This window comes from Loxodonta africana, chromosome 26 (genome assembly GCF_030014295.1).
Source record: "Loxodonta africana isolate mLoxAfr1 chromosome 26, mLoxAfr1.hap2, whole genome shotgun sequence".
In the NCBI taxonomy this organism is placed as follows: Eukaryota; Metazoa; Chordata; class Mammalia; order Proboscidea; family Elephantidae; genus Loxodonta; species Loxodonta africana.
In genome coordinates this window covers 14,407,803-14,424,152 of record NC_087367.1, presented here as the reverse complement: position 1 = coordinate 14,424,152, position 16,350 = coordinate 14,407,803, and the positions used below count along the sequence as shown (strand labels likewise).

The 16,350-nt window shown below is 42.2% G+C and overlaps 1 protein-coding gene across 1 annotated transcript in view; it reads left to right on the top strand.

Annotated features, from left to right (window-relative positions):
* Positions 1-16,350, top strand: part of MSH2 (mutS homolog 2) — an 88,208-nt gene that overhangs the window by 23,681 nt on the left and 48,177 nt on the right. The window contains exons 5-7 of the mRNA XM_064277129.1: positions 463-612; positions 1,072-1,205; positions 10,107-10,306. Coding sequence (XP_064133199.1) covers positions 463-612; positions 1,072-1,205; positions 10,107-10,306 — 484 coding nt within the window. The remainder of the gene's footprint in view (positions 1-462; positions 613-1,071; positions 1,206-10,106; positions 10,307-16,350) is intronic.

Genomic DNA, 16,350 nt, shown 5'->3' with positions numbered 1-16,350 from the left:
AGAGGGTCAGTGAGAAAGAGGGAGACCCTCAATGAGACGGATTGACACAGTGGTTGCAGCCGTGGGCTCAAACATAGCAATGATCGTGAGGACGTTACAAGACCAGGAAATCTTTGTTCTGTTACACGTACGGTCGCCGTGAGCCCAAGCTGACTCAGCGGCACCTGACGACGACACGTGTCCTGCTGTGGGAACGTACCGGAATCACCATTTTACTCCTGATGGGCATTTGCTATTAGAGGAGCTGTTCCAGTAAATCTCCATTTTCTGAAAGCTGGTTTTTAATCCTGGGATTTATTTAAACTTCGTCTAGTTTTCTTACTTTGGATTGGGAAGGAGCACTAAGGAAAATGATAGCGCTCGAAATTTATTTTCATTTTGGCATTTGCTTTAAAACAACTGTAGAAGTAAACCTAGTGAAAAACAGTCTTTTCTTTTTTTTTTTTTAATTCTTAACCTTAGGTCGCAGTTGCATCGTTGTCTGCAGTAATCAAGTTTTTAGAACTCTTATCAGATGATTCAAACTTTGGACAGTTTGAACTGACTACTTTTGACTTCAACCAGTACATGAAATTGGATATTGCCGCAGTCCGAGCCCTTAACCTTTTCCAGGTAAAAAAATACAGAGGTTAAAAATATTGAGTGATGAAAAAGTATATGCTTTGATATATACTGAAGACACTTACTAAGAAACTTAAATATTTTGAAATACTTAGAATAGTTTTGAGTTGCTGTATTTTATTTTTGTAGCTATAAGCTGTACAAATGGTGTTTGTCAAGGCTTTATGAATAACATGTATTAACAGGAGTTCTTTAAAATTGCATTCTCTGATGTTTTATATCTAAAATGGCAGTAATTTATAAAGTAGTCTTGTTTTGGGGGAGAATGTACAGGAAAAATATAGATTAGCAGGTTGAAAGTTTGATTTTAGGAAAAGGAACTTTCATGCAAGTTTCTCGTTTAGTCTTTGAGAAATAGTATGTGTTTTTGTTTCCAAAATTACTTAATTCTTTTTCATGTAAGGTTTTCACTAATAAGCGTACCATTCTATTTGATTTTTCATTTACTAGGGTTCTCTTGAAGATACCACAGGCTCTCAGTCTCTGGCCGGATTGCTGAATAAATGCAAAACCCCTCAAGGACAAAGATTGGTTAATCAGTGGATTAAGCAGCCGCTCATGGATAAGAACAGAATAGAAGAGAGGTATGTTATTAACATAGAGTCTTGTAAGCTTCTAGTAACTTGCATTTACTCCACACAATTTTATCATTTACTGTAATATGTAGAAACCCTGGCGGCATAGTGGTTAAGAGCTATGGCTGCTAACCGGAAGTTCCTAAGTTCAAATCCACCAGATGCTCCTTGGAAACTCTATGGGGCAGTTCTACTCTGTCCTGTAGGGTTGCTGGGTCAGAATCGACTTGACAGCAACAGGTATTCTAGTATGCAATCTTTTACCTATGTTAGCGTTTAACTACACAGAGAGCTACATAATAGAGTAGTAATGATTTAGATTCCTCAAAGAACTTATTTTCCTAAATAATTTTTTTTTTTCATTATAAAAAAGTAGTATTTTATTAGAAAGGTGGTGTGGTACAGTGTTTTCAGAGCATGGACTTGGCAGCCAGAGTACCTTGGTTCAAATTATGGCTCTACCACTTTATTCGCTGTGTTATCTTAGGTGAGTTACTCAGCCTCTCTGTGTCTTAGTTTCTTCTGTCTTTAAAATGAAGTTAATACTAGCAACAACTTCATAGGTTTATGAGGATTAAATGATTTCATATATATAAAGTATTTTGGATAGGGTCTAGTACATAGTAAGCCCTTGATATACTAGAAAGGATTTAAGGCAGCCTGAACATATATTTTTGGAGTCCTGGTGGTGTAGTGGTTAAGAGCTCAGCTAATAGCCAAAAGGTCAGCAGTTAACATCCATCAGCTGCTCCTTGGAAACCCTATGGGGCAGTTCTACTCAGTCCTTTAGGGCCTCTGAGTCAGAATCAACTTGATGGCAGTGGGTTTGGTTTAGTTTTGGTTTTATCCATGCTTAGGAGCCTGGTGGCACAGTGGTTAAGTGCTTGGCTTCTAACCAAAAGGTCAGCGGTTTGAACACACCAGCCGCTCTGCCACTCTGCAGGAGAAGGATGTGGCAGTCTGCTTCTGTAAAGATTTACAACCTTGGAAACTCTATACAGGGTTGCTATGAGTCAGAATCCACTGGATGGCAAAGGGTTCGGTGTTTGGGTTTTATCCATGCTTACATTATAGGAAACCCCAGTGGTATAGTGGTTAAGTGCTACGGCTACTAACCGAAAGGTTTGCAGTTTGAATCCACCACCAGGCACTCCTTGGGTCAGTTCTACTCTGTCTTATAGGGTCATGTGAGCTGGAATTGACTCGGCAGCAATGGGATATTATCATAAGCATTTTTTAGTGTTACTGTTTTATCTTTATAGTCAGCATTTACTACCAGAATTAATATTATTTAGAAGATAAACTATCAGAATTATAGATTTTGTTTAGAGGTTAAGGATTATCATCACAGGGCACAGCAATAATTTCCACAGCTGGTGGCCTTAAAAAAAAAACAAACCCATTGCCGTTGAGTCCATTAAAAAAAGACCAAACCTGTTGCTGTTGAGTCCGTCCTGACTCACGGCGACCCTGTAGGACAGAGTAGAACTGCCCCATAGGGTTCCCAAGGAGCACCTGGCAGATTTGAAGTGTCCAGCCGGAGCTGTTAACCGCTGTACCACCAGTTTTCCTGGTGGCCTTAGAAGACTTATTATTTGTGAAGACGGTTTTATGAATTAACGTTTCTGCAGCTGCAGAGGAAGTAGAACTGTTTTCTCCTTTTTATCTTACTGAGGTTTTTTTTTTTTAAACCAGCAAGCAGGAAGGCTGGGTGTTCAAGGCCAAGTGGCACAGCTCCGCAGAGTACAGAGAAGGCTGTGCTCCTCACCCACGCCCGCCTTTCCTGCATCCTCTGGCTGCCATGGCTCACGCCTTCTGGGTTAAGCCTTCCTGGATCCTTAGGGCAAATCTGTTGCCTTCTTTTCTGGGCATTTAGGATTAATCTTCCCTCAGGGTGGTGCTTACATCAAATCAAGGTTTTCCGCTTCTTACCTTCCTTATTGTTTTGGGGGATTTTTTCCAGAAGTAGTAGTAGAAATCTCTTGAGTGAGGAGTTAATTTTAAAGTATGTGGCTGTGGAGTGAATTCCATCAAGGAAAGCGAAGATTGCTCCTTTTCTTCTCTTTTTATTAGAGGAGATAGACGTTGACAGATGTGACTAGATGTTTGAGTTTGGTGCGTACATTTTGTCAAGCACTGCACCCCAGGTCAGGTTCAGGAATAACGATGAAAATGGGGTTCCTTGTACACTATTGTAAAAAGACCGGGAGGAGGGAGAGGGTGATAATACTGGTATCTGCTGTGTGCCAGGCACTTTGCTAAGCACCTCACGTTTACCAGCTGTAATGTGGTAGAGATTGGATTTGAACCCAGGTCTGTGTGACTCCTGAGCCCATAACCTTAACTACTGTACTGTATTGCTTCTGTCTTACCTTACTAATTGTGTTTAATGTCATCCAGATTGGATTTTATCAGAAATAAAACTTGTATTATTTTGGCTTTTATTTAAGTTATATCCATGAATTGCTTTATGTATTATACTATTCATCTCTCCATTCATTAAACTCTACTTACACTGAGACTGTTCAGCCATGGCGTTAATACATTTATTTCCAGTTAGAATGGTATGTTATTTTACTTTAAGGAGTACTTTATCTAACAGTTGAATTAGAACATATTTATACTAGGAACGCTGCCTATAATAATGATTTTTTTCACTGATTTTCCGGTAGGTACCAGTAGTCCTTGAGTTGGCATATAACCCTTGAACTCTTAACTTTTTTTTTTTCTTTTGTTGTACTTTAGATGAAGGTTTACAGAACAAACTAGTTTCTCATTAAATGGTACACATATTGTTTTATGTCATTGGTTAACAACCCCACAATCTGTCAACACTCTCCCTTCTCAATCTTGGGTTCCCTATTACCAGCTTTCCTGTCCCCTCCTGCCGTCTAGTGGGCTGGTGTGCCCCTTTAGTCTCATTTTGTTTTATGGGCCTATCTAATCTTTGGCCAAAGGGTGAACCTCAGGAGTGACTTCATGGCTGACCTAAAAGGGTGTCCGGGGGCCAAACTCTCAGGGTCTCTCTGTCAGGCCAGAAAGTCTGGTCTTTCTTTTTGAGTTAGAATTTTGTTCTACATTTTTCTCTAGCTCTGTCTGGGACCCTCTATTGTGATCCCTATCAGAGCAGACAGACTCTTACTTTTTATCTTTTGGGCTTTTTTTGGTCTTGTCTTAGATTCCTGTGAGGCCTTAAGGAAGCTCTACACATTTTACAAAGTTTGAATTCTGTGAAGAATATTGAATATATGCTAACACATGAAATTGTTCACAGTTATGAAATTGCTGATGCGATAATTAGCATATGTTGAATTTGGTATTCTCACTGTTGTCCAGTTCAAAATTGAGTGTTTCTTTTTACATAAAACTTAATAAAATTCATGTAGCAGTTCTTGTCATTTTAAGTCTTCAAGTAAAAGAACGGATGCTCACAATTTAGACATGGGCAGTGCTTGTGTGATGCTGTGTCATGCTTCCTGAAGCAGTGTCTCAGGTCACTAGGCTTCTCTCCAGGTCGCGTTTTCATTGTGGCCTGAGGAAATGGAGAGGTCTGAGGTCATGCCGTGGGCCCAGGGTTTCTTTAAAACAGTCAAGCACTGCTTTAGCCTCCAGGAAGATCCAGAGGGCTTCCACTCAACTGGTGCCCTGCTGCTTTCTCCTGTTTTTCAAAATCAGGTTCAGGGGAGGCCCCTGTATCCCAGTTCCTGGGCTCATCTGTTAGCCCTTCTTCGTTTCACTTGTCTACCTATTGTTCTCATGCTTTTGTGGGGACCCTAGAATCTCTTGGAGTCCCTCGGTGGTGTAAACGATTAACATACTCCACTGCCAACCAAATGGGTGGAGGCTTGAGTCCGTCCACAGCTGTCTGAGAAGAAGGGCCTGGCAGTCCACTTTGAAAGCATCAGCCACTGAAAACCCTGTGGAGACAGTTCTACTCTGACACTTGTGGGGTCACCTTGGGTCGGAGCCGACTCGACAGCACAAATGGTTTGCCCTAGACTGCTAACCGAAAGGTTGGCAGTTCAGATCCAGCCCAGTGGTACCACGGAAGAAAGGTGACTTACCTCCGTAAGATTACAGCCATTGAGGAAAAACTAGTTGCTGAAGAAGGCCTCACAATGCCGACTGAACCCATTGCACACCAAGCTATCTAGGCTTCATCGCTACCTCGTGTTACTTTATTACACGACTCATTACAGTGACCAAGTCCAAATGTTTTTACTGAACCAAGAGCCTTCTGCTACCCCCGCCTCTTCTCCTCTAAGCAGATGCTCTCCTTCTTACTGCTTAAAACCTCAAAACATATTTGGTTTTTAGCCCTTCTCTCGTTCGTGTTTTCTGAGAAGAATGTCCCTGTTCCTTTCCAAAGCCAACCTCTCCGTTTTACCTCCGGTTATAGTTTCTTCCTGTTCCTTCTCTGCTTCAGAGTTGTGTTCTCCCCCAAGTCCTCTCTCTTCGAATCCCAGCTGTTCGCAGTACACACAGATGAAATACTTCGAATGGACATTTCCCACCCCCGTAGGAATCCCTCGCGTCCTTGTCCGTGGAGCATTTCATTTCATGTCTCAGTTGTTCCTCAACGCTGACGGTAGAATGGAAGCATGCCTTTCCCTCCCACGAGGCTGAATATTCTTTAAAACATGCTCTTCTGTTACATGTTGCCGTACTCTTTTTTTCTGTTTTAATCTTCCTTAGGCCCAGCACAATGTATCCAATGAGTGGTTCTGGCTGCATTAAACCACGTGAAGAACAGATAAAGAATCAGGAGCTCGTAATTGCAGTTCCTTAGCTACCAGATTTGTTCTCAGCCTTTTAAATTCTGCTGCCATCCAATCCCAGTCAACTCTTCTTACAATGAGGACTCAGAAATGCTAATTTTAAAGAAAGGACAGACTGTCGATTGAAAAATACCAAAAACTGAATGATTAGTTTCATGATTGAGTGTTACAATTTTAGGAATTAACTGACCCTGAAAAATTATCTCAGGTGATACTTCCAGACAGTTTGCAAATTCATGTTGTATCAGTTGTGTAAGGAGGGATTGACAGGCATGTTATATTATGCCAACAGTAACTCTGGTACTTCTAAAATCGTGATTTAAAAGTGGCAGTGTCATGGAAACAGCAGAGGAGTCTTTTTTTTTTTAGCCAGAAACGTAAACTGACACTGTAATTATTTCTGAAATGGCATACTGAATAGACTTGTGAAACTAGCAATTTATTAGGCTTTTCATGATAAACAAAGACTGAGGGGCTGTGTGTTGCCTTGTGCTGTATTTTCCAGAAGGCTTTCAGTCCTTTGCTGTTTTATCTCTTACTTAATATTCTTACCAGAACTTTACAAATGAAAATGGTAAATAAAGTAGCTTCAGGTTTTTCTTTTGCAGTTATTTTTTGAGACATTACTCAAAGTAAGGTTGAGAGAGTGTTCCTTTGAATAGCCCGATTATGATTTGGTGGTATATGTGGGAGCTTAGGAGGAGGACGAAAGGAAAGTTGTTAGAAAGGAATTGAATGTACTGTATCTAATAAGCCAGTTTGTGGGGAATTTGTCTATGGATAAGAGGGAGTTAGTTCTGGATAAAGATTTGTTCCGATCATTTGGCAGTGGTTTGCTATCTTTCAAAACCAGTTAGGACAAACTAGAGGTGTCACCGTTTGTGCATGGGCTCTGGAGAACTAGGACAAGAGAATAAAGATTATGTATCATAGGTATGAGAGAATTTTTTATTTTCTGACTCAGCAGCAATTCTCTTGTGGTAACTGTGGTCCATTAGTCCCTAGGCTATAATCTTTATAGGAGCAGATCACCAGGTCTTTTCTCCGGTGGAACCGCTGGTGGATTCGAACCACTGACCTTTTGATTAACACCTAAGCGCCTAACCATTGGGCCACCAGGTCTTCTTAAATCCCAGCGACTTATTTGAAATACAAACTTAGTAGCAGGTAATTTTTCCAGTGGTTTGGCGTTGGCTCTATTAAATGTGTCTGCAGCCAGCTGCCTGGATGTTCTCTTGACATTCTATGGAGTTTTAGTTTTCTCTTCATTTTCACCTTTTAAAAGGTGAATTTTTATTCAGGTTCCTTTAGATCAGTGACTCTCAATCTGAGGCAGCCCCCCACCGTCTGGAGACATTACAGTTGTCATACTGGGAGAGGGTGGTGCTGGCATCTAGCGGGTAGAAGCCAGGGATTCTCTTAAACAAGCACAAAACAGCCCCTCACAAAGCAGGATGATCTGACCCACAATATCACTAGTGCTCAGGTAGAGAAGGCCTGCTGTGACTGTGTACACTCGTGGGATTACTCTCAGGGCGGCATGTTTTTCCCTCATGATTCATTGGGTGAATATTTCGATGATGCAGGGATTCTAACTGCTGATGGAGAGACCAGTAAATAATTGAGATTTAGGAAGCTTGTTTGTTTCCTTTCCCTGTTCCTGTGTAAGTTGAGGGTTAATTTACTGCTCACACAATTTGTGGATTATCTGCTGTGCCCGTGCCTCCAGAGAAGCTTCTCTAAAGCCATAGCTAGAGTATACACTAGGAACGTTTTCGTTACAAGTTACCTCGCAGCTGTTACTTCCATAAAATTTATACCATTGTTTTTCAAGCTGCAAGTTGTGACCCAGTGGGGATTGTGAATTAGTGTAGCATGTCATAACCAGCAGCTTTGAGAAGTCAGATACAATAGAAAGTAATCAGAGTGCATCACATATGTTAAGAGTGCATATTGTCTTTTTGAAACCTGTTTTAATGATATGGTGGCACAGTGGTTAAGTGCTCGGTTGCTAACTGGAAGGTCAGCGGTTCGAACCCACCAGATGCTCCAGGGAAGAAATATGTGGCAGATTTACAGCCTTGGAAACTGTACAGGGCTGTTCTTCTCTGTCCTGCAGGGTCACTATAAGTTGGAATCGACTCAAGGACAATAAGGTTTTTGTTTTTTGGTTTATACCTGTCCTGGGTGCTGATATAAAAACATTCCTTCTGGTAGATTACAGCGTGGAAAGCCACTGATTTACAAGAAATTGGAACATCAATATGAGCTACATGTTGTATAGGTTTTGAAACAAGCTGGAATTTTATTGACTTTGGGAAGCAACAGAATTATTTCAATTTTTATTTTCCTCTCGAGGTCATTTTAGAAAGCTGTTATGAAAATTTACAAGCCTGGTAGAATAACTACTAGATTTGGCAGCACTCTCGAACTGTAGCTCTATCTCATTAAACATGATTGTGCGTGTTTATAATGACACGTCAGTTGCATACAGTTTTACCAGTTGCTGTCGAGCAAACCCCTGCCATGGTGACCTCACGTGCGTCATGGTAGAACTGTGCTCCATGGGGTTTTCAGTGGCTGATATTTTGGAAGTAGATTGCCGGGATCTTTATTTCGAGGTGCCTGTGGGTGGGCTCGAACCTCCAACTTTGCAGTTAGCAGCCAAGCACATTAACCGTTTGTACCACCCAGGGACTTTGTCAGTAAAAGCAATGTCTCAGTAATGGAATTCTTCCTTGTGTTTAGGAAGCATGTATTTGATGAAAAGTCAAAGAAAATTGGGGATATTTCAGAATCATGACACTGGTAAACTAGGTATTGACTTGGTTGTTAGCTAATCAAGAAATATTTGCATTACAGTTCTGTGGACAAAAAAACTACCATTTCAGAACAGATTCAGGCTTTTACACAAAATTTTTTTTTTCTTTTTTATTGTACTTTAGATGAAGGTTTGAGGAACAAACTAGCTTCTCATTAAACAGTACACATATATTGTTTTATGACGTTGGTTAACAACCCCACAGACATGTCAACACTCTCCCTTCTTGACCTTGGGTTCCCTGTTAACAGCTTTCCTGTCCCCTCCTGCCTTCTAGTGGGCTGGTGTGCCCCTTTAGTCTCGTTTTGTTTTATGAACCTATCCAATCTGTGGCTGAAGGGTGAACCTCAGGAGTGACTTCATTACTGAGCTAAAAGGGTATCCAGGGGCCATACTCTCAGGGTTTTTCCAGCCTTTGTTAGGCCAGTAAGTCTGGTCTTTTTTTGTGTGTGTGCGAGTTAGTTTTGTTCTACATTTTTCCCCAGCGCTGGCCAGGACCATCTGTTGGTGGTCTGTGAGAGCAGACTGGTGGTAGCTGGGCACCATCTACTTGCCCTGGACTCAATCTGGTGGAGGCCATGGTAGATGTGGTCCGTTAGTCCTTTGGACTAATCTTTCCCTTATACCTTTCATTTTTTTCGTTCTTCTTTGCTCCTGAAGGGTAGACCAGTGGAGTATCTTAGATGGCTGCTCACAGGCTTTTAAGACCCCAGATGCTACTCACCAAAGTACAATGTAGAAAGTTTTCTTTATAAACTATGTTATTCCAGTTGAGCTAGACATTCCCTGAGACCATGGTCCCCACAGCCCTCAGCCCAGCAATTCGGTCCCTCAGGGAGTTCGGATGTGTCTGTGGAGCTTCCGGTAGGTGACCTTGCCTTGTGCAGGTTGTGCTGGCTTCCCCAGTATTGTGTACTGTCTTACCCTTCACCAAAGTTACCACTTAGCTATTGTCTGTTCAGTGTTTTTCCATGCCCATCCCCCTGTAACCATCAGAGATTGTTTCTTTCTGTCTCTAGACCTTTTCATGAGTTTTTACAGTAATGATCTCATATATTTGTCCTTTTGTGATGGACTTACTTCACTCAGCATAACGCCCTGCAGAGTCATCGTTGTTCTTTATCGTTGCATAATACTCCATTGTGTGTATATACCATAGTTTGTTTATCCGTTCATCTGTTGATGGGCATCTAGGTTGTTTCCACCTTACTGCTATTTTTATGCAAGTTAGGTGAGATTTATGTGCCTAATTGACAAATTTTAATTTTGTGCTAAAATACTTCAGATTAATTCTACTGTAATTTATTCCAGATTAAATTTAGTGGAAGCCTTTGTAGAAGACGCAGAATTGAGGCAAATCTTACAAGAAGATTTACTTCGTCGATTCCCAGATCTGAACCGACTTGCTAAGAAATTTCAAAGACAAGCAGCAAACTTACAAAACTGTTACCAAGTCTACCAGGGTGTAAATCAACTCCCTAACGTTATACAGGCTCTGGAAAAATATGAAGGTATTGAAAGGGTTTTTGTTTGTTTGTTTTCCTTCATTCTTACAATATACTGGGCAAATGTGCTGTCCTTAAAAAGTTGATGCTGGTGACTCACTTCTATGCCATACACTTAAAGCTTTTGTAATAACAGGTTTGTGTTGACTGATAGCCACATGGCAGAAGCCATCTCTGCTCTGTTAGTAAATACTGGCGGAGGGCGACTTAGAAGTTCTGCTTTTCGGAAGTGAATGTTAGCATCACTGGGTTTGTCATGAATGGGCCTATTGCACGAACAATGGGCGGCTGGCTAAACTGGGCTCCATCGCTAAAGAAGACTTGCAGGACCCCAAATGATAATGCTTACGAATCTACAGTTTATCATGAGAGCAGGATATGATTTAGCAGCAGCATTCAAGTAAGGCTACGCATCACAGTCAGACTTCTCATAGTAAGGGGTCCAAGGAGAGGCCGGTTGCAGACCCCTAACTTTTATTAAGGTCCATGTTGAGCTGCGCTTTCTCAGATTAGGGACCACTGATGTGTGCTGGGAACACTTCAGAACCAGGGAGCCTGAAATGGAGTGTTGGCTGGGCTTTTTTTTTATATTTTGCTGGTCACGTGGACATATTCCTGGTACGTGACTAGCCTCTACAGCAGAGCCCTCTAAGGGACTTCCCTGAGACCAGGTGCAAATCATCAGTCACAGTAAACAATGCTGACAGGCGGGTGCAAACCACCCTGAACATCCTGGACCCCAGAAACAACTCTGTCAATCAGTATGTTTCATGCCTTGACCCGGGGTCCCTGCCATTCAGGAACTTTAACAAAGTTACCGGTTGCCATCAAGTTGGCTCTGACTCATGGCGATCCCATGTGTATCAGAGTAGAACTGGGCTCCATAGGGCTTTCAGTGGCTGGTTGTTTGGAAGTAGATCACCAGACCTTTGTTCTGAGGCACTCTGGGTGGACTTGAACCTCCAACTTTTTGGTTAGCAGCTGAGCCCATTAACCGTTTTTACCACCCAGGGACTTCTTTGACAAAGCGGCACAGGCCAATTCCAGGCCTGCTAGAATTAACCCTCACAGCTCACCTATGAGAGGAAGTTTAAGACAAAGGGTCCTGGTGCTTTTTAACAGTTGAAGTTAAAGCGAAGTTACAGAATAATGTCAGCAAAGTCACATATAGCTGATTAATACAACTGTTAATTATAGAGATACATTTTCTAAAGAATTTAGTCTCACGACTTCCATCAGGCATTTTGATCCTTTTTTCTCCTGATCCATCTCTCCCCTCACAGGGTATGCCCTTCATGTGGGCATGTGACATTTAATTTATTGGAAAGTGTTATTTTCCTAAGAAAGTACTGGCCTTGAGTTAGGAACTCCCTTCATTTCCTTTCCCTGTGTCCCCACCCCACCCTGTCATTCCCTGCTTCCCACTTCTCTCATTAATCTCTCTACAGGCTCCGTACCACCAAGTACTTTAAAACGGTCACAGCTATGCTATTAAGAAAAAAAGGTATTTTTTCACCTGCGTTCTCTTTTGTTGTTAGTTACACTTGAGTCGATTTTGCCTCTCTCTCCCCCACTTCCTATTCCTAGCCAAGTTTCTGAAAGCCTGCGCTTCATCTTCCATTCACTCAACTGGCCTCCAGCCCTGACCACAGTACTGAAATGGCATTTGATAAGTGACCTATTTGTTACTAAATCCGGTGACCATGGATGGCTTAGTCCTTATATTACTGGGCTTCGCTGCTGAATTTGGCAACCTTGACCTTCCTGAAATGCCCCCTAGGATTATAGTAAACACTTGTTTGCTCCTGGTTTTCTTCTCGTTCTGTGGGCTATTCCTTTCCAAAGTTCTTGTTCTGTGGAGTATTTCTCTCTTTGCCTTCCCCTTAATGTTTTTTCCCCCAGAGGTCTATTTCTGCCTCCTTTTCGCTCAATACCAGGAACTTTTAAGCTGGGATCCTGGAATGGGCTTTTGCAAGCCTCCTGAAATGTGTGTGTGTGTCTGTGTGTGTCTGTGTTTTCATCCCCTGGGGGATGGATCTGTGACTTTCAACTTTCATTAGCTATTCAAATGCATATGTAAGCCCTCCCCCCAATGGGGGCAAAGTGAAATACTGCTTTACACATTCCTTGGGTGATCTTTCTCACTGCCTGGGATAAGTTTACCAGTGCGAGTTGTCATACTGTCGAGCCCAACTCACGGCCGTCCCGTGTGTGTCAGAGTAGGACTGTGCACCCGACTCACGGCCGTCCCCACGGCTGTCCCGTGTGTGTCAGAGTAGGACTGTGCGCGTGACTCATGGCCGTCCCGTGTGTGTCAGAGGAGGACTGTGCTCCCGGCTCACGGCCGTCCCCACGGCTGTCCCATGTGTGTCAGAGGAGGACTGTGCGCCACAGGGTTTTCAGTGACTGGTTTTTTAGAAATATCCACCAGGCCTTTCTTCCCAGGTGCCTCTGGCTGGACCTGAACTGCCAGCCTTTTGGTTAGCAGCTGAACGTGTTAACCATTTGCTCCACCCAGGGATAAACATTGTTGTCAGGTGATGTCGAGTTAATTTTCAGCTCATAGTGACCCATGGATCAAGTAGAACTGCCCATAGGGTTTTCTAGGCTTAACCTTTACAGAGGAACCCCGGTGGCACAACAGTTAAGCGAGCTCTTGGTTGCTAACTGAAAGGCCAGCAGTTTGAAATCACCAGCTGCTCCTCAGGAGAAAAGACCCGGCGATCTGCGCCTGTACAGATTCTTCTTGTTGTGTGCCGATTCTGACTCACAGCAACGCTATAGGGCAGAGTAGAACTGCCCCGTGGGGTTTCCAAGGCTGTAATTTTTATGGGAGCAGGTCTCTTCTCCTACAGAGGGACTGGTGGGTTTGAACCATTGACCTTTTGGTTGGCAGCCAAGCACTTAACCATTACACCACCAGGAATCAGTATAAAAAAAAAATCCTTGTGCCATCGAGTCGATTCCGACTCCTAGCTACCCTATAGGACAGAGCAGAACTGCCCCACAGAGTTTCAGAGCACTTAACCACTACGCCACCAGGGTTTTTGGAGTAAGTATAGAAGTTAGGAATTGATGTTGAGGGTACCTGGGCTCTCTTCCTTAAGCGTCCTGTGTTTGCTTGGCCTAAGGTCCTTGACCAGAGTTCTATAAGTCAGTAATCCCCTACTTTTTTTGGATCACAGTTAAGTTTCATAGACCTGCAAGAGATCATGAAATTGTCTAAATCAAATGCTTCACATTATAGGTTTGGCAACTGATGCCCAGGTTGGGTTTTTGAAGGCACTCAGCCTAGGAAATAGACAGGGTGCCTGTTTGGTGTGGTGCTCAGAGCTGTTCTTTTCTTTCTTTTACATGGGACATTTGAGGCTCTGGCTGGACCCTGGTCATTGGGAACCCAACTGAGTTCTAAAAAAACAACAGAAGCGTGTCATTTTGCATATTTCAGTATAGCTCCTTAGCCTGCTGATTTATGAAGAAAATAAACCAAATGGATTGTCTTTAAAAGCAAAATCATGACTTAAAAGTTTTAAAATATATTACTGTATTGCTGGACGTTGAGTATGTTTTTCTACTATCTTGTGATGTTTTCAGTTAGCTCTAGGTTTAATGTTATTCCTGAAAAAAAAAAAAGAAAGGAAATCCAAAGACAGCAGGGGGCAGCAACAGAATAGAAAGGAGCTTTGCACTGAATGATTAAAAAAAAAAAAATGATAGAAGCTCTCCTCTAAATCATCTTTATTCTGTGAGAAATAACTATTTGAAAAGAGAGGCTTGGCTCCCCTCTTCCTCATACCGCTTAATATTAAACAATTGGGACAAAACCTAAACTAACAGTATTCTACATTCGGGCAAATCTGTGATGGTGCTTAAAACAGTAACTCTAGACCTCCAGATTATTTTAATGATGAATTCTATTGTCACAGCTATCATGCTGAGGTATTACCCTTCCTTCTCCCCACGGCCAATTAATCATCCCTTTCTGTTTAACTTACTCCTTAAATGCCTCACATTTGCTGTTTTCCCTCCCCTGCCCTGGTGGCACAACGGTTAAGCACTGGGCTGCTAACTGAAAGGTCAGCACTTCAAACCCACCAGTGGCTTTACATGAGAAAGACCTGGCGACCTGCTTCTGTAAAGATTACAGCCTAGGAAATCCTGTGGGGCAGTTCTGCTAGTCACATAGGGTCTCTGAGTCAGAATCGACTGGATGGCACACATCAACAACGTTCTCTGTATCCTCTCTGAAGCCATTGTAATCTTTCTTAGCACATCTGATCATGTCAGTTCTTCCCCTTCAGTTCAAAACGCATTAGTTGCTTCCATCACCTGCAGGGAGAAACCCCCTTCCTGACATGACTGGCCTCTGTTCAGCCTCCCCTCTATCCTCTTACCAACTCGCATTGCCTCAGGACAGTCCCACCTGTCTCCAGATGTGCCATACCCTTGGATGCTTTGTGCATGTTTTTTTCTGTCTTACATTTCCTTCACTACCATGTCCATGTGATGAACCCCTATAACCTTTCCAAGACTGAGTTCAAACGTCACCCTGCCTGTAAAGCTTTCCCTGGCCCTTCCCTGCGGAGTTAGAAGTTCGTTTCCGTAGTTTCTATAGCTCCTCGTGCTTATTTTTGTTGTGTTTTAACCCTAAATAAGGTAATACGATACTCTAATAAATAACCACATTTGTTACTTGATTGCTTAAATTCCTTCTTAGTGGAAGATAAGAGTATAAATGCAGTTTATAGGGCGTTTTGGAGAGGTGGCTAATAGAAGGAATCTGCTTCACTCAGCACTTCAACCTGTGAAGGTTACTATTTAAGATTTGGTTATGCACTGTATTTTGGAAATATTTTCTTTAAATATCTCTATTTATAAAGGAGCCCTGGCGGCACTGTTGTTGAGAGCTTTGCTGCTAACCAAAGGTCAGCAGTTCAAATCCACCAGCCATTCCTTGGAAACCGTATGGGGTAATTCGACTCTGTCCTGTAGGGTTGCTATGGGTCGGAGTTGATTCGATGGAAATGGGTTTGGTTAGTTTATAAAAAGCAATACATGTTCTTTGTAGGTAAGATGGTCAGCACAGGTGGTGGTATACCATCCAGAGATAACTGTTACGAACATTTTGATATGTTATTTCAGTCTTTAGGCAGCATATATAGAGTCAATTCTGCTGTAATGCTTGTTTTGAAAGTGTGACTTTGTCCCAATATGGTTGACACATTAGGGAACAATTTGTGCATAATGTGAATTTCACATTTGCTTATGCACGGTTTTGTCTGCAAGAAATGCTAGATAATGCAGAAAACTCTCCCCAGATGTGTACATGCATACACACACACATAAACACACACACACTCTGCAAGCAGCTGCCAGCCCCCTCAGTCCCTGTGTGTGTGAGGATGAGCAGTACCCATTCACAGCTGGTGTTAAAAGTTGGCAACCAGCTTCAGACAACCCTCCTTCCACCATTTCACAACAGCTTCCTAGCTGCAGCCCTTTGGAAAGTCTCCTTCCACAAGCAAACCTCAGGTCTTTTGCAAGGTAAGGTAAAGTGCCTTATTTATTGTAGTACTTACATAATCCTTAGCCATTTAACACGTGTAAAAGTGTGCTACCATTTCTCTTAGTTCCTGTCTTTTTCACGTGTTGGTATAGGGTTGCTATGAGTCGGAATCCACTCGACAGCACTGGGTTTTGGGAGCGGAGCCCAGTAAGCCCTGAGGTTTTTATCACGCAGTTTTGCGTAACACTGATTTTTAGGAATACAGATATTGCATTATAGCAGCACTGACTGTATGTAAAATGTAAGGTAATTGGATATACTGGTAGGATAAATGCATATATAGTACTCCTTGTTAGGGGCTGTCATTTATTTAACTTTCATTTATTTGATGTTATTTTAGATATTAGAATTGATTCATTAGTTTATATTTAGCCAACATCTATTGGTATTATTTCAAAGTTCCAGAAAGTTATTATGCGAGAACTTTGCTAAAGGTTTGTATACCTCTCTGGGGCTTTGATTTTGTTTTCTCATTTTCTGTTAC